Source organism: Ovis canadensis, chromosome 4, assembly GCF_042477335.2.
Source record: "Ovis canadensis isolate MfBH-ARS-UI-01 breed Bighorn chromosome 4, ARS-UI_OviCan_v2, whole genome shotgun sequence".
Taxonomy (NCBI): domain Eukaryota; kingdom Metazoa; phylum Chordata; class Mammalia; order Artiodactyla; family Bovidae; genus Ovis; species Ovis canadensis.
In genome coordinates, this window is record NC_091248.1 from 61,194,717 (window position 1) to 61,218,740 (window position 24,024).

The window sequence follows — 24,024 nt, forward strand, 5'->3', positions numbered from 1 at the left end:
GACACAATATTTTAAAAATACTAAATATAAATGGACTGTCTTATGAATAATTAAATAAGTAAAATAAAAACAAAGAGATTACTGGAGATATCATTTAAAGACAGTAGTGCTATGTGGAGGCACACTGATATACTTCTGGTTAGTTATAAATAAGTATAATCTTCCTGGAGGGCAACTGGTGACACGTTTTAAAATGAAAATGCATTATGTTTCAAGCTAGCTAATTCCCCCTACACATTGACTCTCAGAACAAACCCATCCGTGAACATACAAGGAGTTCCTGGTCACATTACTTACAATGACGAAAGCTGAGACCACATAAACATCTAATCACTACAAAGCTAGTTAATCAAAGTAAACACAAAGAAGAGAATACTATGCAGAAAACTATGATGCAGAACTGTATCTAGGTTCAAGGAAATACATCCTCAATTACTGAAAGAAAACAGCATATTATGGGAGATCACACACAGATCACTCTCATTTATAGAAGTGACATAAATGGATATGCATATGAAGAGGTTAATTTCTGGGAGGACACCTACGAAACTTTTAAAACCCTTAATTTACCTTGGGGAAACTGACCGTGGAATAGTGTGTCAAATATACACTGAGAGAATGTAATTCTCTTGCTCCCTGTTTCATCTGACTTTGTAAGTGCTCAGGTTTTGGCTGAGGCACATGGCCTCTCCAGTGTACCATGCAGGGTCCTCTGCTGCGGGGCAGGGACTCTAGATACGGCACAGAGGCTCCTGCTGCAGAATGTGGAACGTTAGTTCCCTGGTCAGGGGCTGAACCCAGGCAACCTGCATTACAAGGTGGATTCTTAACTACTGGACCACAGGGAGTCCCCCTATTTTGTTTGAATTTTTAACACTACTATATACCACTTTTATAATAATTTTTTGAACTAGCAAACAAGAATTTAAATAAACAGCTATACTAATACAAACTTAAGATCTCTTAGAACTACAGCTGTGAACCTCAACTCATATAGTGCTTGCCAACACCGAAAGCCAACAAGAAAGCAGGGGCAGACAATAGTCATGGTATTAAAAACACTGATCACATCATTAACACATGGTAGTGGTACCGCCTTCCCAGGCACTGAAAAAGTGAAGGAAAACTCTCAGGGATCCTCAAAAATAAATCATGTGTTATGGACAACAACTTTAGTGGTAAGAACATATGTACACACGTGCACACACTTACACACATAGCAACTCCAAAGAGGATATACAAATGGCCAATAAGGCATGAAAACATGCTCAACATTAACAGCCATTTGGGAAATCACCATGCAAATCACAATGAGATACCACTTAAAACCCACTAAGATGGACAAAATGTTAGTGAGGATGTAGGGAAACAAGAACCCTCATTTAATGCTGGGAGGAATACAAAATGATGTAGACTGCTTTGGAAAAACAGTCTGGCAATTTCTCAAGAAGTTAAACATGAAGTTACAATATTACCCAACAATTCCACTCTGAGGTACATCTGAGAGAAATAGAAAACATATGTCCAGTTAAAAACTCAGACTGGGAGGAGGGAGTCATGGGGACTGACTGCTCCCAAACGTGTTTCTTTGTGGCATGATAAAAATGTTCTGGAATGAGTGGTAGTAGTTGCACAGTTCTGTGAATATATTAAAAACCACTGAAGTACATCCTTAAAACGGGGTGCACCTTATCTAATCAATTAAAAAAAAACTGTATAAGGGAAAAAACAGCAAAATTTCAATTACTCCTTCCTAGTCAATATAAAATAGACCAAAAATTCCAACAAAATCTGAAACTTCTTTATCTCGTAATTTTTTCAATTCCAGGTTGAAACAGGATTCAATACAGAGAGAGAAAACTTATCATGATTCTACCCAGCCCAGAATTTCAATGCTAAGATGGGGAGAAATATGGATAAGGTCATAGTAAACACCCTCTTTCAACAACACAAGACGTGACTTCACTCATGGACATCATGAGATGGTCAATACCGAAATCAGACTGATTATATTCTTTCCAGTTGAAGATGGAAAACCTCTATTAAGTCAGCAAAAACAAGACCTGGAGCTTACTGTGGCTCAGATCGTGAACCCCTTATTGCAAAATTCAGGCTTAAACTGAAGTAAGTAGGGAAAACAACTAGGCCACTCAGTATAACCTTTATCAAATCCCTTATGATTATACAATGGAGGTGACGAATAGATTAGATTCAAGGGATTAGATCTGGTAGAGTGTCTGAAGAACTATGGACAGAGGTTCATAACACTGTACAGGAGGAGGTGACCAAAACCATTCCCAAGGAAAAAAAAAATGCAAGAAGGCAAAGTGGTTGTCTGATGAGGGTTCACAAATACCTGAGAAAAGAAGAGAAGAAAAAAGCAAGAGAGAAACAGAAAGATATACCCAATTGAATGCAGAGTGCCAGAGAATAGCAAGGAGAGGTGAGAAAACCTTAACTGAACAATGCAAAGAAATAGAGGGAAACAACAGAATGGGAAACACTAGAGATCTCTTTAAGAAAACTGAAAATATGAAAAGGCAATATTTCATGCAAGGATGGCCATGATAAAGGACAGAAAGGGTACGGACCTAACAGAAGCAGAAGAAATAAGAAGAGGTGGCAAGAATACACAGAACTACACCAAAAAAAGTGTCAATGACTGGGATAACGACGATGGTGTGGTCACTTACCTAGAGCCAGACATCATGGAGTGTGAAGTCAAGTGGGCCTTAGGAAGCATTATGACAAACAAAGCTAGTGGAGATGATGGAATTCCAGCTGAGTTATTTAAAAACCTAAAAAATACTGCTGCTAAAGTACTGCACTCAGTATGTCAGCATATTTGGAAAACTCAGCAGTGGCCATAGGACTGGAAAGGTTGGTTTTCATTCCAATCCCAAAGAATGACAATGCCAAAGAATATTCAAACTACCACACAATTGCACTCATTTCACATGCTAGCAAAGTAATACTCAAAATCCTTCAAGCTAGTATTCAACAGTATGTGAACTGAGAACTTCCAGATGTACAAGCTGTATTTAGAAAATGAAGAGGAATCAGACATCAAATTGCCAGCATCTGCTGGATCATGGAAAAAGCAAGAGAATTCAAAAAAAAACATCTACTTCATCGGCCATGGTAAAGCCTGTTGTCTATGTGAATCACAGCAAACTGTGGAAAATTCAACATGGAAATATAAGACCACCTTATCTGTCTCCTGAGAAACCAGTTATACAGGTCAAGAAGCAACAGTTAGAACCAGACAAGGAACAAAAGACTGGTTCAAAATTAGGAAATGAGTAGTCAAGGCTGTATATTGTCACACTGCTAATTTAACTTCTATGCAGAGCACATCATGTGAAATGCCAGGCTGGATGAATCACAAGCTGGAATCAAAACTGCTGGGAGAATTATCAACAGCCTCAGATACGCAGATGATACCACTCTAATGGCAGAAAGCAAAGAGGAACTAAAGAGCCTCTAGATGAAGGTGAAAGACGCTGAAAAAGCTGGCTTACAACTTAACATTCAAAAAAGATCATGGCATCCAGTCCCACCATTTCATGGCAAATAATGGGGAGAAAGTGGAAACAGTGACAGATTTTCTTTTCTGGGGCTCCAAGATCACTGCAGACAGTGACTGCAGCCATGAAATTAAAAGACACTTGGTCCTGGGAAGGAAAGCTATGACAAACCTAGACAGCTTATTAAAAAAGAGAGACATCACTTTGCCAACAAAGGTCCATCTAGTCAAAGCTATGGTTTTTCCAGTAGTCATATATGGATGTGAGGGTTGGATTATAAAGAAGGTTGAGCACCAAGAATTGAGGCTTTTGAATTGTGGTGCTGGAGAAGACTCTTGAGAGCCCTTGGATTGCAAGGAGATCAAACCTGTCCATCCTAAAGGAAATCAACCCTGAATATTTGCTGGAAGTACTCATGATGAAATTTCAATACTTTGGCCACCTGATGTGAAGAGCTGGCTCATTGGAAAAGACCTTGATGCTGGGAAAGACTGAGGGCAGGAGGAGAAGCGGGTGACAGAGGTTTGGATAGTTGGATACTATCACCATCAATGGACCTGAGTTTCAGCAAACTCCGAGAGATAGTGAAGGACAGGGAAGCCTGGTGTGCTATAGCCCATGGGGTCACAAAGAATTGGACATGACTTAGCAACTAAATAACAACAACAAAAACAGTCCTTTTTTATACTAGTTTCAGATGGAAAACAAAAGAGAAAATATAGACAACAATGACGTATTATAAACTTCAGTACTGCTAAGAGACAAGATCTTAACTGTTCCGATCACAAAAAGAAGTAAAATGATAATTACGTGATATGACAGAGGTGTTAGTCACTCAGTCATGTCTCTGCAACCATGGACTGTAGCCCTCCAGGCTCCTCTGTCCATGGACTTTCCCAGGCAAGAATACTGGAGTGGGTTGCCATTCCCTTCTCCAGGGGATCTTCCCAACCCAGAGATCGAACCTGGGTCTCCCACGTTGCAGCCAAATTCTTTACCATCTGAGCCATCAGGGAAGTTCATGACAGAGGTATATGGTAGTAATCATTTTGCAATATATAAACCTATCAAATAAACACCTTATCCTACACAGTGTACACCTTAAAACTTACACAACATATCAATTATATCTCAGCAAAAATAAATTTTAAGAAAGAGAAAAACTTGCCCCATTACCAGGTTCTGTTTGTAAACATATTTAGAATTATACCTTAAATACCACATAAGAATCAAACATGTGGGTTCACATAGGAAATTAGTGAACAGCTCCTAAAGAGTCAAACTAGGAGAAATGATTGGTAAGAATGTTTCAGATTGGTAAGAATGTTTCAGTTTGAAGCCGCAAGAAGGAAGGGATTTTGTGTTCCAGTGAGTCCATAATGGGTGCGGGAGGACAGGACACAGAAGGAGTAGAAGCGAAGCCATCGCATGGACTCTGGACCCTTTCGGAACCAGCCTGCAGGCTGGTGGAGAGCTGGGCTGTGGGACAGCTGAGCTGCGGGATAGCTGCAGAACCCACGAAGGGCAGGTGCAGGGGCGCGGGCATGCAGGTATGTGGGCACAGCACTCTCACTGCCTGCCCCACACAATCCTGCTCTGGTACTGAGTACACAGACCATAGCACCTCACAGAGGGTGCTGGCAGCACCACAGGAACCAGGAGTGGCAAGACTGCGACAAACATCACGTGCTAACTCCTCTTCTGGGACAAATGGATCCAGAGGGGCAGACCATGCAGTGGGCCGACCAGTGGGGACAAGGGCCACCGACATGTACAAAATGCAAGTAATCTACACCCAAGAAATGAAATTTTCATTGAGATTAACAGCTGTACCTTCAGAGCTCCCCAATCTGCCCCACGTCAAGGGCAACAGAACCCTTTAGTCGCTCTCCTGCCTGCCTGACTGCTCTGTTCTCCCACTTGTTCTTTCTCCTCTTGGCCCCACAGAATCTCTCAAAGGCTTCTCTCTGAACAGCTTATCTGCATCTTTTTTATTCATTTAATGCTCCTTACACCATTTGTTTCCCTATCAAATCTATAATATTTGTGGAAGGTTTGGAACCATTCACAAGAGCACCCTCACGTCTGACAGAACCACAGGGTCGAGGGGTCCCAAAGATCACCCTCACTACTGGCACCAGGTGCAGGTTTAGAGGGCCCCAACACCATGCTCAGCTCCAGGAATTAACAGTATCTGGCAAGAACTCACCAAAGACACTGACGGCAGCTATACTTGTGGTTACAACTTATTACAGCAGAAGGGTTACAAATCAATGTCAGTCAAGGAAAGAAATCAGTGTCAGTCGAGGAAAGAGACACCTAGGGCAGAATCAAGGAGGGCCTCAAATTCAGAGCGTCTGCATGTCTTCTCCCAATATGTAGTGTCAGTGTTAATGACATATGACAAGGTACACATGGTATTGCCAACCAGAGAATGTCACCCAAGTCTTAGGGTCTGGAATTTTCATTAGGGATCTGCTATGCAGACATTATGGAGAAGGCAATGGCAACCCACTCCAGTACTCTTGCCTGGCAAATCCCATGGACGGAGGAGCCTGGTGGGCTGCAGTCCATGGGGTCGCTAGGAGTCGGGCATGACTGAGTGACTTCTCTTTCACTTTTCACTTCTATGCATTGGAGAAGGAAATGGCAACCCACTCCAGTGTTCTTGCCTGGAGAATCCCACGGACGAGGGAGCCTGGTGGGCTGCCGTCTATGGGGTCGCACAGAGTTGGACACAACTGAAGCAACTTAGTAGCATGCAGACATTATGGAAACTATTGGACATTGCTGCCCTCTATGTCCAATAGTTTATCAATGATAAAGATGCTATCTCTGTAATGCTCTGCTTTTATCTTCTCTTTTATATACCTTTTCTCTCTCCAAATCAAGTAACGTAAGATTTTAAGTTAACCATCCTTAAGTATATACAGCACTTTCCTGGTCAAAGTCTGCAATGGTTCCTCACTGCTAAGTTTTTTTTCTGTAAACATTTTTTTTTCTACCTACAAAGAAATATATGCTCAATTCAGAAAACAAATAAAAGACAAAGAAGCTAGAGAGAGAAGGAGAGAAATCCTACAATCTAGATGCACAATTTCCTAATATTTGACAAATGTATATGCCCTAATTAATACAAAGAATAGTTCTCTAAAATTTCACAGTTTCCTGATAGAGTCTCCAATTTACGGTCTTTGTCAACTACATACATTTCTATTATTTTCTCCTAATCCAAAGCTGGTCGTTTCATTTTTTATGAAATCCAATTTCTAATTGTTTTAACCTTAACACTTCTTGCATTCTCTCTACAAAATCTCCCCCTACTTCAAGGTTGTGAAGACATCTACTATTTTTCTTTGTCAGACTTATGCTTTTCATTTCACTTTTAAATTCATGGGATTCATCATAATCTAATAAAGAGATATATATTTTTTTAATCTATACATTTACTGTAAGATCAGAAACAAGATAAGGATGTCCAGTCCTACTGCTTTTATTCAATTTTGTGTGTGGAGCAATGAAGCAAAGAAAGAAACATAATGAATGCTAAGGAAAAGAAAACTAACTGTGCTGAAATGATAAATGACTGTGCAGAAAATACAAAAAATCTGCCCACAGAACACCAATAGAATTAGCAAACAAATTCAGCAGTTACAGGATACATGTTCAATGACTCAATTACATTTTACACACCATCAAAAAACAACTTATAATAACAACAGCATTCCAAAAAAGAGAGAAAGGCAAAAATTAAATATGCACAAGACCTCCACGTTGAAAACTTGAAAAAAAAAATCGCTGAGAGAAATTAAAGACATAAATAAACATGTTGCTAAGACTATGACCCCAGAATCATATCCCAGTCCCTCCTCCAAATAGAAACCAATTACTCTTCTTTTTTTTTTTTTCCTTTTTAAAAATATTTTTCTAGAAATCAATTACTCTTATCTAAGTTACAGGGGGAAGCAGCAAAGAGGAAAAAAAAAAAAAGGCAGAGGAACTGGTGAGAATCAACATGGCTCAAGAAGATGGAAGGTCTGGCTTCCAAGAGGCCATAGGCCTCATTATACACTCACTGTAACACATTCACATGCTAAATGACACAACCCTCAGGGCCTTGACGGTTGGTGATTGCCATGATCACCAGAAAAGTGATTTAAACTGCCAGGAGGGCACAACTCAGGGACTCTCTACCTCTCAGTCTGCCCGTGTGTCTATTCACACATACTGTACTCTTTTCCTCCTAAGAAATACTTGATTTGCCTCAATACTTTCCATCTTCGTGGAAATTCTTCTGCGTAAAGCTGAAAAGCCAGAGTCCTTGTCACTGACCATTAATTTAGTGTCTAGGATTTGGTGTGCTCAACACTGCGACCCAGCCTCAATCTCTGACTGGGAAACCAAGCCGCTGCAGGCACAGGCCGCACAAGATCCAAAGTGTCTTCCTGAGTCTTTTGGCCCTTTTCAGCTCAAAATAAACCACATGCCAAAAAAGACTTTAGGGGTGGTAAGTTATGCTCTTCTACAATAGATAAGAAGATTCAATGCTATTAAAGAAAGACATCTAAATTAACTGTATAAGCTGAGGCTGAAATTATACATAAATGCAAAGGAACTAGTTAAGTCAAAACCTATTCTGGAAAAGAAGCACAAAGTTGGAGGGCATCCACTACCCAGTTCAAGACTTACTATATAAAGCTACACAAATCAAGGCAGCACAGAGTAAGAGCACGAACAGACCAAAAGTGGAATGGAACAGAAAGGAGTCCATAAATAGACCCTAATACATATGGTAAACTTATTTACAAAGGCACCAGGCAATTCCATAGGGAGAAAGAAAAGTGTTTTTTCAACAGACGTACTACAACAACTAGACATAAAAGTAGAGAAAGAAGCCTCCACACTAACCTCATACCTACTGCTGACATTTTGGTATAGCTATATCATCCTTAAACACATTTTTAAGAGAGGTGATCACACTACAAGAGTTCTTTTTTTTTGGTCCAGCAGCTTGTGGGATCTCATTTCCTGACCAGGGATTAACCTGCACCCTCGGCACTGAAAACACCAGAGAAATGCCCACCCTCAACAAAAAAGTTCAATTACTCTTAACTGGAAAGGCCCCCTTTTCATTTTCTATGAAGTCTTTTCTTTTACCTCTAATCAAATACAACCTCATTCCTTTAAAATCCTCACAAATTTTCCTTTTTCCTCCTCTTATAATTAACCACACACAAAAAATACCAAGAAAGGCACTTCAGTAGTTTCTTAGTCTGGTCCATTCAATCACTCCGTATTCAGCAGACCACAGACTGTTTTCCCTCTGTATCACTCACGGAACGGGAGCCTAGACAGACTCTTCCGTGAAGGAGCTTATGTTCTACTAGTGAAGTCTATAAGGCCTTGAACTCCTAGAAAACACAGGCTGTTTCTCATTCACCCTTCCAATCGCTGTAGTAAAATACAATACATATAGGAAAGCCTCAGAGAATTCCCTTGTTATGCAACTAAAGCTTAGTGATCAATAAATAGCCACACCATTAGTGATTCACAGCAGCAACAGGCCTGACAGTGCTGGAATCACCTCAGTCTGCGCAAAAGGAATATAATGAAGCTCATGTAAAAAATTCAAGGGCATATTACCTTCCTCATATAGATACGCAGAATCCCTTCTCAAGGCTTCAAGTAAGCCAAATTAAGCCAAGTAATTTTTAAAAACACAGACTACCATGGTGAATTCAGTATGTATGCAGCGTTAGTGGTTTTAAGGAAAAGAACTGTGAATGAATAAAGTTTATTTTTTACTTTCAAAAAGAACAGAAACTAAAGACTACATTTTTGGATGGACCTGGACTTACCAAGTGAAGTAATCACACAGAGAAAGAAAAATATCCTATGATGTCGCTTATATAGGGAACCTTAAAAACGATTAACTTACTTACAAAACTGAAATGGACTCACAGACTTAGAAAATGAACTTACAATTATGGAGGAGAAGGGTGAGGGCTTGGGATAGACTGGGAGTTTGGGATTGACAAGTATACACTGCTATGTTTAAAACAGACAATCAACAAGGACCTACTGCAAAAAATAAATAAAAAAGACTATACTTCTGCACAGTTACTGTCTGGAAAACTTAAGGTGGAGCCTTATAGTATCAATTTTAGGAGCTTTATTTGGTGCATTTAACATAACTGACAATTGCAAAACCCACTTCACCTGTGTAAGTGAAAAATATAGGCTGGTAACCTGTTGGCCCTATGAAATTCTGCACTTGATATTTAGTATAGACTCTACCTTCATCACCTCTGTCAGGATGTTCTGCCTTAGCACTCAGTGGCATTCTTTTTCCTCTTCTGCTCATTATGGTTTAATTCTGAGGACCATATGAGGGTAGAATATATTAAAAATTACCCAAATGTTAAAATGTTATTTTTTGTATCATTTATAATCTTGTCACTGTCCACTTAACCAAGGTTGGTTAGAGTTCAGTGAAAATTATCTTCCAGAGTAGTCTTTTCTTTTTTTTAACTGGCATGAGAGGCTAACCTTACTACAATTAGTATGTGTGGTGCAGAATTTCATACAAATGAGGTGTGCCAACAGTGTGATAATTTAGATGTATTTAAACATAAACAAAAAAGAAGAATGCACAGACTTGCTGCATCATATTACTGCTGCTTCTAGAACCCAGTCTCCTTTACTGATTTCAAAACAAAAGAAAAAATAATAATAAAGTTGTGCCTGAAAAAAAAAAGACTATACTTTCAATAAAATATTCCAGCTAAATGACACCATTTCTAAGTCAACTTGTGTAATGAATGTTGCTTTTTTCCCTTAAAAAACAAGCAAACCTTAAAGCTATAAAATAGTCATAAATCACAGATTGTGCAGAGAGAAGACCAATATGAACTTGTAACCAACATTACATTTTGAGAATTACTAACATTCAACCAGGCTAAACTGTTCACAAATGGACAGTAAACACACATGGTAAGGGCAGTTTGTATATAAGGAAGCCAGTCCACATTTTTAGCAGGCAACTATTCATATTGTTTACCCTATGTTTGGAAGAAGATATTCCCAGATCCCTACTAAAGCTTTCTGGGGCACCGTGATGATTTTAAGACAGTTTAGAGCAGAAATGAAGGATCTGTACTCTGATTTGTGTGTCCTCCATGGCACGTCAACCTCCTCACTCTGACACGCCTTCTCAGACACAGAGGTAACACCAGTACTCCCTTGCCCTTAGTTGAAGCTTAACACTAGACAATTTTTTCATCCAACCAAAAACACTTACTGCACAGTAGATGGTTCAAATGCAGTGGGATTAACAAAACATACTGCTCCTGATTATAGGAAATAATTCAGATTGAGGAGAAAGAGATCAGAAACACAAAAATAAATGTATAATCACACATCACGAGGGCTAAGGGGGATGGGGTGGGGTGGGCACTACTATGGGTGATCAAGGGTCCTAAATAAGATGTGTCAGGGATTTGAAGAAGGCATAAGGAAACGACATGTTTTAGTACCAAGTCAGGCCACAACTATGTTGAAACCAATGTCTCCAGAAATAATGTTAAGTGACAAACTGCATAATGAACGTGCCAACTTAATCTAAAAATGATTTAGGAGAGCTACCAAACAGGATCTCTGAGGAAGTCAGTCGGTGCAGGCAGCATGATATATCAAAGCAATGTTCCTTCTTTCACCATTTATTAGTCCTTGGGGTACATGTGTGCACAGAGTTCTGGGGAAATTTTAGAAGATAATGTAGTTCAAAGCAGTAATTCCCCTTTCACAGTAAATCAGTAACACAGAGTAAAGTGAAGAGAAGGATCACTTCTTGCAGCTATAGCTTTGGAGTTTTAGACAAATGGTAGGTGCCTCATGTGAGCCAACTTCAGCTTCAATGTGCAGAAACAATCACTAAGTGAACTTGTTAAATACTTAGAGTCCGGATCCTACTCCCAAGGATTCCAACTGAAGATTCAGAGTCCGGCCTAGGAACGTTCTGATGCAGGGGGTACAGGTCACACTCTGAAAACCCACATTAGATTAAAATCTCCCCAGAGGAGGAAGTTTTGCACTGATAAGGAAGCTGTAAGTTTAAAAAAAAACAAAACAAAAAACAATGTGAGCAAGTATTACACAAGGGCCTCCTGGAACTGTTTACTTATAAGCTGACTCCATGCCTGACCCCTGTTATCCTCTGAACTTGGAACTAAAATCCAGAATAAACTGCACAGCCTGCTGCTACAGTTAGTGCCGCAGACAACCGACCAGAGGTAACCAATAAAAAACAAGGAGAGAAAGAAGCAGTGCTGACCACTCTCTTTTCAAGTCCACCACAAGTAAGGCGTTTAAGACCACTCAGGGGGCCAGTATGTAAGCACAGATGGTAATACACACAAGAAGAGGATGATTGAACAAAAAAAGGACTGGCAAAAAGAGAATTCATATTTCAGAACAATCCTCTCTCTAGGTATCAGGTAACACGCCCTGATACACAGAAGCATATTTATCTCATTTTATTCCTCATAAAACCATAGGGGATAGATGCCATTACATATGTTATTATACGGACAGACGATATTATAGGAGAGACGAAGAGACTCAAGCCTAGAACAAAGGGACCTGCCCCAGGATACAGAAATGGAGAGCAACAGGGCCAGGCTTTGACCCAAGTTTTGCAGATGCTGAAGTCCATACTCCCCTGGGACTTATGGACAGTAACATGTTAGCTGTGAAGAAAGGGAAAGAGTCCCAGGCCACAGAGACTGCCAAGCACAATAGAAGGGAGCAATGAATAATGCATTAGCGATATCAGACCTTTAAACAGTGGCTTTTTTGTTAAAACAACGAACATTGCACATGCTCTGAATAAGGAAAGAGCTTTAGCTTTTACAAAGGTAAAGAGGTAAAAAAAAAAAAAGGTAAAAAGTTAAGATACACGTTGGTTGGTCATAAATGATTCAGAATTGCAGGAACTTAAAAGCTTACTGCAGCAAAAGGTGGATGGTGGGATTCCAGGTGACTTTCCACACCATGACCCCCAAAATACTTATAACTCCTATAATGAACAAAAACGTCTTTTGTAAAGAGAGATAAAAGATGTGGTGTGTTTTGTTTCTGTTGATGTTTTCTCTTACTTCAGGACTATTAAGAAGAGGCTGGCAGGGCAGAGATTCTCTAAGAATGAAGATGAAGGAAACAAGCAAAGCTGTGAAGTGACAGAAGAGAGAGAAGCCACATACACAGACTAAGCAAAACATACCCTTAGACTGTGAAGGGCAGCTCTCTCCTTCCATCCTCCCGAACACGTCAGTACACAGCCACTAGGTAGTGCCAAGCAACAGAGGATGTCCAAGAACAAGCTAGGCAATAAGGAAAGGGCAGACATGTCCAAAACGGCAGTGACAATGACTGGTGACTCTTACACACAAGGAAGCTGAGTAAGTAAATATAATGAGGATAATGACAGCCAAGTCTCTTACTGCAAAAGAAAGAAACTACAGATAGGCTAAGGAGAAAAATGAGCTGAGTCTTCTGGTACTAAAAGTGGAAATGAGATATAATAAACTCATGGATTTTAATACATCTGTAAATAAACACAGAAATACAAATCTAAAGGGAGTGTGTGTCTTTAGCTCTGTGCTAAGGGACTGAGAAGCGGGGACACCCAAAGAGTAACAGTCTCACTCTAATGCTCGGATCTTCTTTTCTAAATACTGTTATCTCCAGGGCTCCTTGTGGAGAAAGCTGATTCCAGGCCTGGAGTAGGAAAATTACAAGATGAATACATCTTATTTGAAAATAAGAAAGGATTTAAGAATGATAGGGACTTTTCCCATCAAGAGAAGGATAAAGAAGACATGGTGTCATATATATATATATATATATATATATATATATATATATATATATATATATATATTTATACACACACACACACACAATGGAATACTATACAACCACTAAAATAAATGGAATTTTGCCCTTTGTAGAAACATGGACAGACATGGAGGGCTGCCGGGAACCAGTGTGAGGAATCCCACCCGTGACAAGGTCATGAGGAAGGAAGCTGACATACGCAAGGCGTGCTCAGACTTCAGGGGCCCCTCTGGAAATTCCTAAGCATGTACCCCAACAAAAATCTGCCGGCTTTTGTGCTCTGCTTTTCCACTCTTCTGACATTTTCTGGAAAAAGTCAATTCAGGGCTTTAGTCTTCTGCATTTGAAAGAGTGTTTCAATCCAAAAACCCCTCTGATGGCTTTCTAGCCTGCCTGCAGGACTCGTACAGCTGCGCGGGTGATTGTTTGAGGCCTCCTGACCGCAGGAGGCACAGGAAGCTTAAAACATCCTAGGAATGTAGGAGCTTCCGAGGAGTCAAAATCTTTAGAATAGGACTGATTAAAAGTTTCATTTGTTGAGTCAATACTTGCTGCCAAATTTTCATATCCTTTATTTTTAGATATAGTTGGTATATAGAAATGCAAGTAGTAGACCTGGTATTAGCAACATTAGATCTTTGAGTTAAGTACCTTCTTTGTTATATCCCACTGCACCTTTGTTCTATAGAGATGTAACTTTAATGCTTTAAGGAGATGCAGATTAAAGAAAAACACTTCAGGGGAAACAAAATTAACATTCATTAAGGAAGAGAGCCAAAAAGTGTTAACAAGCCTCTTGGCCAGAAGATAATGTAAATCACCTGAGACCTTTTCTATACAAAATGATGTACAGAAAGAGTCTGGGCTGCGAACGCTACATAATTTTGTGTTATCCATTGATCTCCATGTTTTATCAAAAGTATAAAAGGCCTTCTGAACAATAAAGGATGGGACCAGCTTCTCGGACCAGCTTCTCAGACCAGCTTCTCGGACCAGTTTCTCGAACTGGTCTCTCGGCCTGGTTTCTTGGGACTCTGGCTCCCCCCGTGTCTTTCTCTCTTCTTCTCTCCCTTTCCCTCTCTCTGCTCTTTACTTTAACTTCAGGCTGAATCTCCACCTGGGGCGCGGAGGCTCGCCAGGTCTACTTACTTGCCCTGGCTGTTAAGACCCGCACAAAAGGGAGCTTAAGGCGAGGCACCCTTAGATATTCAAGCAGGCGCTGGTGGCCCAACGTAGATGGTGCAAATTCCTTGTCTGGAATTTTATTGGCCTTCCGTGTAAACCAAGCTATTCAGCCCTCTTCCTCCACTTAATCTTCATACTACACTATAGTTTCTTAATCTAATCTTATATTAATAAATAAACAAGTCTTTCCACGCCAACGCCGTCCACCCTTCGAATTCCCTGGATCCACCGGGGCTGGACCCTGGCAGAGGGCATTATGCTAACTGAAATAAGTCAGAGGGAGAAAGATAAATGCTGTAATGATATCACTTATACGAGAAATTTAAAAAATAAACCAGTAAATTAAAAAAAAAAAAAAGGAAGCTGGCTCATAGATACAGAGGACAAAGTAATGGTTACAGGCTTGGAATGGAGGAAGATACACAGCTGCAGGAGTAGGAGGTACAAATTACTGGATATAAGACAGGTTCAAGGATGTATTGTACAACACAAGGAATATAGCCAAAATTTTGAAATAACTGTAGATAAAGTATAACCTTTAAAACTATATAAAATTTAATTAAAAAGGTTTACACAAAACTTAAAAAACAACAATAAATGAAACAAGTGACACAGCTTTATAGGTAGTTTCCAGAGTGACTTCTAATACATACTGAGTGAAAAAATAATGTATAGAACAAAAAAAGAATGATAGGTACTTTTCAAAAGGACACATAAGCAACCTGAAGGGATTTCTAATGGCCAATTTGAGAAAATCTAAGCATCAAAACATTGAAAGTGAAAGAGGAGAGTGAAAAAGTTGGCTTAAAGCTCAACATTTATAAAACGAAGATCACGGCCTCTGGTTCCATCACTTCATGGGAAATAGATGGGGAAACAGTGAAAGTAAAGTCGCTCAGTCGTGCCCAACTCTTTGCGACCCCGTGGACTGTGGCCCACCAGGCTCCTCTGTCCATGGGATTCTCCAGGCAAGAATACTAGAGTGGGTTGCCATTTCCTTCTCCAGGGGATCTTCCCGACCCAGGGATCGAACCCAGATCTCCTGCATTGCAGGCAAACGCTTTAACCTCTGAGCCACCAGGGAAGCTCTGGAAACAGTGTCAGACTTTATTTTGGGGGGCTCCAAAATCGCTGCAGATGGTGATTACAGCCATGAAATTAAAAGATGCTTACTCCTTGGAAGAAAAGTTATGACCAACCTAGATAGCATATTCAAAAGCAGAGACATTACTTTGCCAACTAAGGTCCGCCTAGTCAAGGCTATGGTTTTTCCAGTGGTCATGTATGGATGTGAGAGTTGGACCATGAAGAAAGCTAAGTGCCGAAGAATTGACACTTTTGAACTGTGGTGTTGGAGAAGACTCTTGAGAGTCCCTTGGATTGCAAGGATATCCAACCAGTCCATTCTGAAGGAGATCAGCCCTGGGATTTCTTTGGAGGGAATGATGCTAAAGCTGAAACTCCAGTACTTTGGCCACCTCATGCGAAGAGTTGACTCATTGGAAAAGGCTCTGATGCTGGGAGGGATTGGGGGCAGGAGGAGAAGAGGACAACAGAGGATGAGATGGCTGGATGGCATCACCGACTCGATGGACGTGAGTTTGAGTGAACTCCGGGAGATGGTGATGGACAGGGAGGCCTGGCGTGCTGCAATTCATGGGGTCGCAAAGAGTCGGACACGACTGAGCGACTGAAGTGAACTGAACTATCAAAACAAATAAGGAAAGTAGCTGACTATAACCCACTGAATAAAAAGAAAACCCATGAGTGAATACATTTAAGATACACAGACTGACAGATAAATGGATGGATGGATGGGAGGGAGGGAGAGATAGGATAGAGGGAAAGGAAGAAGCAAGTAAATTTTCTGACAAAAGAATATTACACAGCTTCAAAGTTACTCTCAACAGACTGCTTATTAACTAAGAGGGGGTAAAGAGCAATTTTACAGTAGAGCTATCTGGCAGACACCATCCTGAACAAGTGGTCAACATCAATAGTGCTGGTATAAATCAAAATCATGCACTATCTGATATGATGCAATGAGAAGAACACTTCTCACAGAACAGCACTATTTTGTTATTCCAAATTGAGAAAGACTATACAAAATAATTGGCCCACATCTTCAAAAACGTCAAAGTCATAAAAGCCAAGAAAAAAACTAAAGAACTCTTCCAGATCAAAGGAAGAAGAAAACAAAATATAATGTGATTCTGCAATGGATTGGTTTCACATAAACGACACTATTGGGCAACTGGCAAAACCTGAGTGGGGTTCGAGGACTGAGCAGTAGAAGTGTATCAACATTAACTTCTTGACAGTTGTGTAGCGGTTAACACGGGAGAACGTACTTGACTGCAGGCAAATATACTAAAGTACTCATGGGTGATAGAGCACCATGTTGGTAACTGAAACTCATCCACTTCCAGGGAGAAAGGTATCTCTTCTAACGGATGGGGCAGTGTGGGGCGGGGCGGGCCACAGTTCTTTTCCCAGACATTGCCAATCAGCTCCATCAGTTCCTTGAAAGTGTTTATCAGTTATCTTAAACAACAAGTTATGATCTATACCACAAAAGATCCAGGTATGAGGCAAACAGATCTCATTCCAGTAGGGTGGAGCCTAACATTCTGCAGAGAACAGTTCTTTCACACCAGCCTGATACTTTGGCCTAAGAAGCACAATCTAAAGACAGCTGTTCACATCTCGTCTTCATATAACTTCATTTTCAAACCAAGAAATGCAGATTACAAGAGAGAGGAAGGGAAAACATCTTCTTTTCCATATTATAAGGCACAGACCTTTACCTGTGGGGTCATAATCACTAGTTACATAAATGCTACAGATAAATATTTCATTTTCTAAGGAAAATGCTGATTCTATGTGTAGAAATCTACACCTATGGAAGAATCATGTTAGACAGGAAGATTCCTTCTTTAAGTTTCATAGCAGAATGATAACTTTTGCTTCCTGGTAATTAAAAAGTACACTATCCTTTAACCAACACACAAATGACCTGCAATCACTAGCTAAATTGATACTAAGATACAAGAGAGACAGAGAGGCATTAACGCTTTATGGCCTAAACAGTGTGTATTTCCTGCCATCTATCCTTAAGCCATATAAAATCTGATTTACATTTCCCATAATTTGTAGCAAATAAATGTCTTGTTAACGGTTCAGAAGCTAAGAATTCAAACTGTGATAATTTTCTGTTTCAGGGAATTAAAGTCCAAGAGAGAAAGGTAAGTAACAAAGAGGCAGCAAATGGACTGCCTTTCCTTTCTACTAGATTCTTGGGATCCAGTCTACACAGAGTATGAGGTCTGGATCAAATTATTTTCAATATTCATCATACAATATGCTTGCCTTTTAGCAGTTTAGCTGTATGCTCTTGGTCTTTACAAAACATAAATACAAGAATACTTTACCTGAATAATTTCTATGCATTCTGTGAAATCACAGCTGAAAACGTAATCTACTATGTCACACAATGGCAGAACCTACGAAATAGGTTTTTTGTTGAGTACAGTGCCAGGAAAACATCTGTCTCCATAAACAAATGGGCAGATTTTCTTTCCACAGACAAAATACTATGTAACTCAATGCTATCCAGAGAAAGGAAGAGCTCCTTGATGGTCTTGGCAGCCAGGAAACTTATACCCAATGTAATGAACAACAGACTGGCTCCCCCAGTAGTAGTCTGGTGGTGGTAGGTGTTCAGTCAGTCAGTCAGGTCTGACTCTCTGCGATCCCATGGACTGCATAACACTCATTTCCTTCACTCACTCTCGGAGTTTGGCAAACTTATATCCATTGACTTGGTGATGCTATCAAACCATCTCATCCTCTGCCATTCCCTTCTCCTTTTACTCTCAATCTTTCCCAGCACCAAGGTCTTTTCAAATGAGCCAGCTCTTCACATCAGGTGGCCAAAGTATTGGAGCTTCAGCATCAGTCCTTCCAGTAAATATTCAAGGTTAATTTCCTTTAGGATTGACTGGTTGGATCTCCTTGCTGTCCCAAGCACTCTCAAGAGTATTCTCCAGCACCACAACTCAAAAGCATCAGTTCTTCAGCTCTCAACCTACTTTCTATGTTCTTCTCAGATGGCTTATTTTGTTTTTATATTTAATTATCCTGCTGTATACCATCTTTAATTCTGTCAGCAGATTTAAATCTTGAAATTACTCAGTATATGTATGTGCACCTATGTATTTTACTTTCGATCTCTTAAAAAAATTTTCCTTCTGATATCTCTCATATTTTCTGGTATCGTTTTATACTAAACAATCCCAAAATTTTTTAACAATATTGACATCAAGTAGTCTGCATCATTAACTCCCTTTGGCCTTACCCCCAACAAATCATGGGGTGGCCCGGGGGGAAGGCAAGCACATCACCTTTGCAGTAGTCGGCGGGGTCCTCCTGCTCCTCATCGTCTGACCCCAGAATCTCCTCCTCTGGCTCTGGTGGGGCAGGGTCTGGCAGAGGCGGCGGTGGTGGTGGAGGCGGCGGTGGAGGAACCAAGGGAGCTTTCTGCTGAGGCTCCGGCCTGAAACAAGAGGAGGGAGAATTCCTATTGACTCAGAAGGAAATCCTGTGTTATGAACACACTTCAGAGTTTCTTAACATGGAAAAAAATATAACTTTTCACACACTAAGAAGAGATACTGATTAATGTTACTTCATTTTAGGTGAATTCAAGTAAAGTTTCAAATCACAAGAAGGCTACCCTTGGCTATCCTATTAGCCGACGAATATTTTTGCAGGCACATTTTCACTCAGAGCTTCAATATTTCTTAATTCTTCATATATTAATATCATGAATTATAATTGAAATAAGGCAATCAGCCCCCCATGACACATAAGCTTATTAGTTAGAACACATTCTCAAAGATTAGAAAAAAGAGGACAATAATCCTGGACATTAAAAAAAAAAAAGTTTATTATCCATCATTTTTCAATCAAAATTTATTTACCCATTGACACCATAGAAATGTGGTTAGGATTCTTGGATAACTCATTAAAGCCAACTAATGTTTACTGTAACGGATACATAGATATTTTCATTAAACAATTCAGTTCTCTATCAACCTTTTATCAAGACAAGAACATTGTTCCAAACTGGAAATTAAACAAAGAAAACATGTGAATGTGGTCTAATACAAATACAATTCATACATCAACGCAAAGTTTCCATGGGTCATTTCTGATTGCCACATAAAGCTAAATATTTAGCATACTCATTTACAAAAGATAGGAAAACCTATAACACTAAAAAGAAGCAAAAAACTTAAGAGGTTACAGATGTAAACATTTCAAATATCTAGAATACCTCAAGAATATATTAAATTTGCTCAAAAATAAGGCATTCATAATGCAACTCTATAAAATGAAGTTTCCACTTATAAAATTTAACTGCAACTTCTAGCCATATCCCAATGGGAAATCTTGAACCTCAAGACTCAACTGGATGCAGAATGTCCCTTGAGTGGCAAGCTACCCTAACAACAGGACCACCATTGCTCTCCCTGAGCTGGCCATAGCTCTACAGGTATAAAGTGGGGAAGGAATGGATGCCAAGTAACAGGGGCAATGGGATTTGGCTGTTAAACTGGTCCCCAGAGACAGGTTCAGGGGGATAGGCAGAGGGCCTCTAGTCTCGGGAGCAAGGAGAACTTCACAGGCACCAATGTGGTAGATAACAGCCATGTTTTGGAGGGAGCAGGGCTGCCCAGTACTAATGCCCCCTTTCTAAAAGCACCTTTTGGAACACTGTTACTCCTTGCAGAATGAAAGGCTGGCTCTAAATCCTCTCTCTTCACCATGGTTCAGCCTACGGCGTAGAGGTCTGGAAACCTGCTTGAGAAGTTCAGCCATCACAGGGTGCAAGCTCATTCCAGCTGCTAGCAAGAGGCAGAGCCAGAGGAGCCGCCCCCTTTTAAGCTGAAACCCTAAATTCTTGCCAAATCTAAGATAGGCCCCAAATAGCCTTTATTACGCTGCCTTCAATGTCAGGAAACAACAGTTAGAACTGGACATGGAACAACAGACTGGTTCCAAATAGGAAAAGGAGTACATCAAGGCTGTATATTGTCACCCTGTTTATTTAACTTCTATGCAGAGTACATCATGAGAAACGCTGGACTGGAAGAAACACAAGCTGGAATCAAGATTGCTGGGAGAAATACCAATAACCTCAGATATGCAGATGACACCACCCTTATGGCAGAAAGTGAAGAGAAACTAAAAAGCCTCTTGCTGAAAGTAAAAGTGGAGAGAGAAAAAGTTGGCTTCAAGCTCAACATTCAGAAAATGAAGATCATGGCATCTGGTCCCATCACTTCATGGGAAATAGATGGGGAAACAGTGGAAACAGGGTCAGACTTTATTTTGGGGGGTTCCAAAATCACTGCAGATGGTGATTGCAGCCATGAAATTAAAAGACGCTTACTCCTTGGAAGAAAAGTTATGACCAACCTAGGTAGCATATTCAAAAGCAGAGACATTACTTTGCCGACTAAGGTCCATCTAGTCAAGGCTACTGTTTTTCCAGTGGTCATGTATGGATGTGAGAGTTGGACTGTGAAGAAGGCTGAGCGCCAAAGAATTGATGCTTTTGAACTGTGGTGTTGGAGAAGACTCTTGAGAGTCCCTTGGACTGCAAGGAGATCCAACCAGTTCATTCTGAAGGAGATCAGCCCTGGGATTTCTTTGGAAGGCATGATGCTAAAGCTGAAACTCCAGTACTTTGGCCACCTCATGCGAAGAGTTGACTCATTGGAAAAGACTCTGATGCTGGGAGGGATTGGGGGCAGGAGGAGAAGGGGACGACAGAGGATGAGATGGCTGGATGGCATCACTGACTCGATGGACGTGAGTTTGAGTGAAATCTGGGACATGGTGATGGACAGGGAGGCCTGGCGTGCTGCGATTCATGGGGTCGCAAACAGTCGGACACAACTGAGCGACTGAACTGAACTGAACAACATAAGGTTGTTATAGCTCATCTGTGGTTTGTCACCAAAACTCAAAAGCGCTACAGCAGATGAAGGAAGGCAACAGAAACACCAGCAGTCATTAGGATGGGGTGGGGATCACATGGTAACCTTAAAGGCCAACAATGGCAAGTATGATTACCTTTGACAGGACAACTAAGGAACATTTATAATCTGACAATGACTAGCACTGATTTTTACTTGCTAGAATTTATGAAGACTCAAAGTTACAGCTCCCTGGGTAACAGACATTAGGACAACAGTGGTGATAACATTCTGAGTTAACTGTGTCTCATGATGGAGCACTGAAAGGAAGTCATCACAACCAAACACCCACATCTCTGACAGAACATCCAAAAAAAACACCCAGGAGACCTTATGGAAGTGCAACCATCCTCCTGGCAGCTTTGCAACTGCTTATTTTCTTTTCTAACAGACACGACTTTCTTTAGTGAAAGTAAAATGGTTCCAGGGAAAAGAGGTCTGAGGAAGGGGATGCAGGAGAGGAACTTCACCAGTTTCACCACTTCCCAAAGAGAAGAGGTTAGAGAAAAGGAGGCATGGGTGGAATCTATCTGACAAACTGGCTCAGTCAGAAATACTTTACAAGTTGACTGCTCCTTCCCTATAAATTTTACATGAAAGAAAAAAGAGATTCTCTAAATTTGAAAAACAAAACAAAGAAAAAACAACACTGCATGTTACCTGTGGAAACTATGTAACAATTAGTAAAACTGAAGGATCTTGTTTCACTGATGCAGGGTACTGCTATGCTCAGCACCACTGAAACTTGGGCCAGATAGCTCACTGTTGTGGGTGCTGCTTCATACTCTGTGGAATGCTATCAGCCTGGTCTCAAGCCACTGCATGCCAGCTGTGATCGTCAAAACACATCAAGAAAAAGCTATCCTAAATGTCCATCAACAGAGGAACGGATAAAGAAGATGTGGTACACACATACAGTGGAATAAATACTCAGCCAAAACAAGGACTGAAATGATGCCATTTGCAGCAACATGAATAGACCTAGAGATTTCAGACTGAGTGAAGTCAGTCAGAGAAAGACAAATATCACATAATGCCACTTACACATGAAATCTATTTACAAAACAGAGGTAGAGTCATGAATATAGAAAGCAAACTCACAGTTACCAGGGGACGTGGGGAGGATGGAGATAAACTGGGAGACTGGGGCTGACATACACACACTATTACATATAAAATAAGTAACTGACAAGAACTTGCTCTTTAGCACAGGAAACTACTCAATATTCTGCAATGTCCTACAAAGGAAAAGAAACTAAAAAAAGAAAAGGGTGAATTTATGTATAACTGGTTCACTTTGCTGTAAACCTAAAAGCTAATACAACACTGTAAATCAACTGTATTCCAATCAAACATTTTTTCAAATCATCAAAAAAAACATGTCCAGACATTGACAAATCCAAGGATGCAGGGGCAAAAAGATGCCCATGTGAGCACCTCTCATCAGTAGTATTTGTTATACACAGCTGCACTGCAGTGGAGTACATTGTATCTGTGATATGGGAGGCAAGACTCTAGTTTTTCAGGCCCATTTTGTCTAGTTTGAGAGGCTTAGGTATCTTTATTATAATATATGTCTCTCAATTATTCATGACCCATTTGGTGAGCTGCCATATCACTTACCAAAATTCTCAGACCCTCTGGTCTCAGGGAGGGTCACATTGAACAGCAAGCAGATAGTTTCCCAAAAGCCAGTCCTATCAAGTTAAAGGGATGAGGCAGGGTACCTTGAAACACAGAGGAAGTTGAGTAATGTTCATGTAATATCTTGACTGGCTATCATATCAAAACATCTAGAACTGTGCTATCTTCTGGCCCCATGTGGGTGCTGAACACTTAAAACTGTGCCTTGTCCTAACTGAGATGTGCTCTAAATGTAAAACACATACTGAATATCCAAGGTAGTACAAAAAGTGAAATATCTGAATAATTTTATACTTATTACATGTTAAAATAATGTTTTAAACATAAATTATTAAAATGAAATTCAGCTACTTTTTACTTTTTAATGTGGCTTCTAGAACTCTTTAAATTACAAATGAGGCCCACATTACATTTCTACTAGATGGTACTAGTCTAGACCCTCAGATTCAACAACAGCAGAGGAGTGGCTTGGCAGTGGTCACGCTAGTGAATATTTCTTTCTAAGGTGTCTCCCAATAATCTGCTTCACACCAAAAATCACCAATTCTCTAATTACCCAGTTCATCATAGTAAGGTCAATATACTGTAATTGTCAAATGTTATAGCCCAGTCACTGACTCCTTTTCATCCCATCCAGCCTTGTTACTGCCTACCACACAGAAAAGGCATAATCATCTGTCTTAGGGCAACCATACAGAAGAGAGAATGATGCCACATTGTTCTTA

General features: G+C 40.2%; 1 protein-coding gene across 12 annotated transcripts in view; it reads right to left on the reverse strand.

The window, feature by feature from the left end:
* Positions 1–24,024, reverse strand: part of SRPK2 (SRSF protein kinase 2) — a 244,384-nt gene that overhangs the window by 60,323 nt on the left and 160,037 nt on the right. For all 12 annotated transcript variants that reach the window (XM_069587881.1, XM_069587877.1, XM_069587879.1 and 9 more), the window contains one exon: positions 19,013–19,164. In XM_069587881.1, coding sequence (XP_069443982.1) covers positions 19,013–19,164 — 152 coding nt within the window. The remainder of the gene's footprint in view (positions 1–19,012; positions 19,165–24,024) is intronic.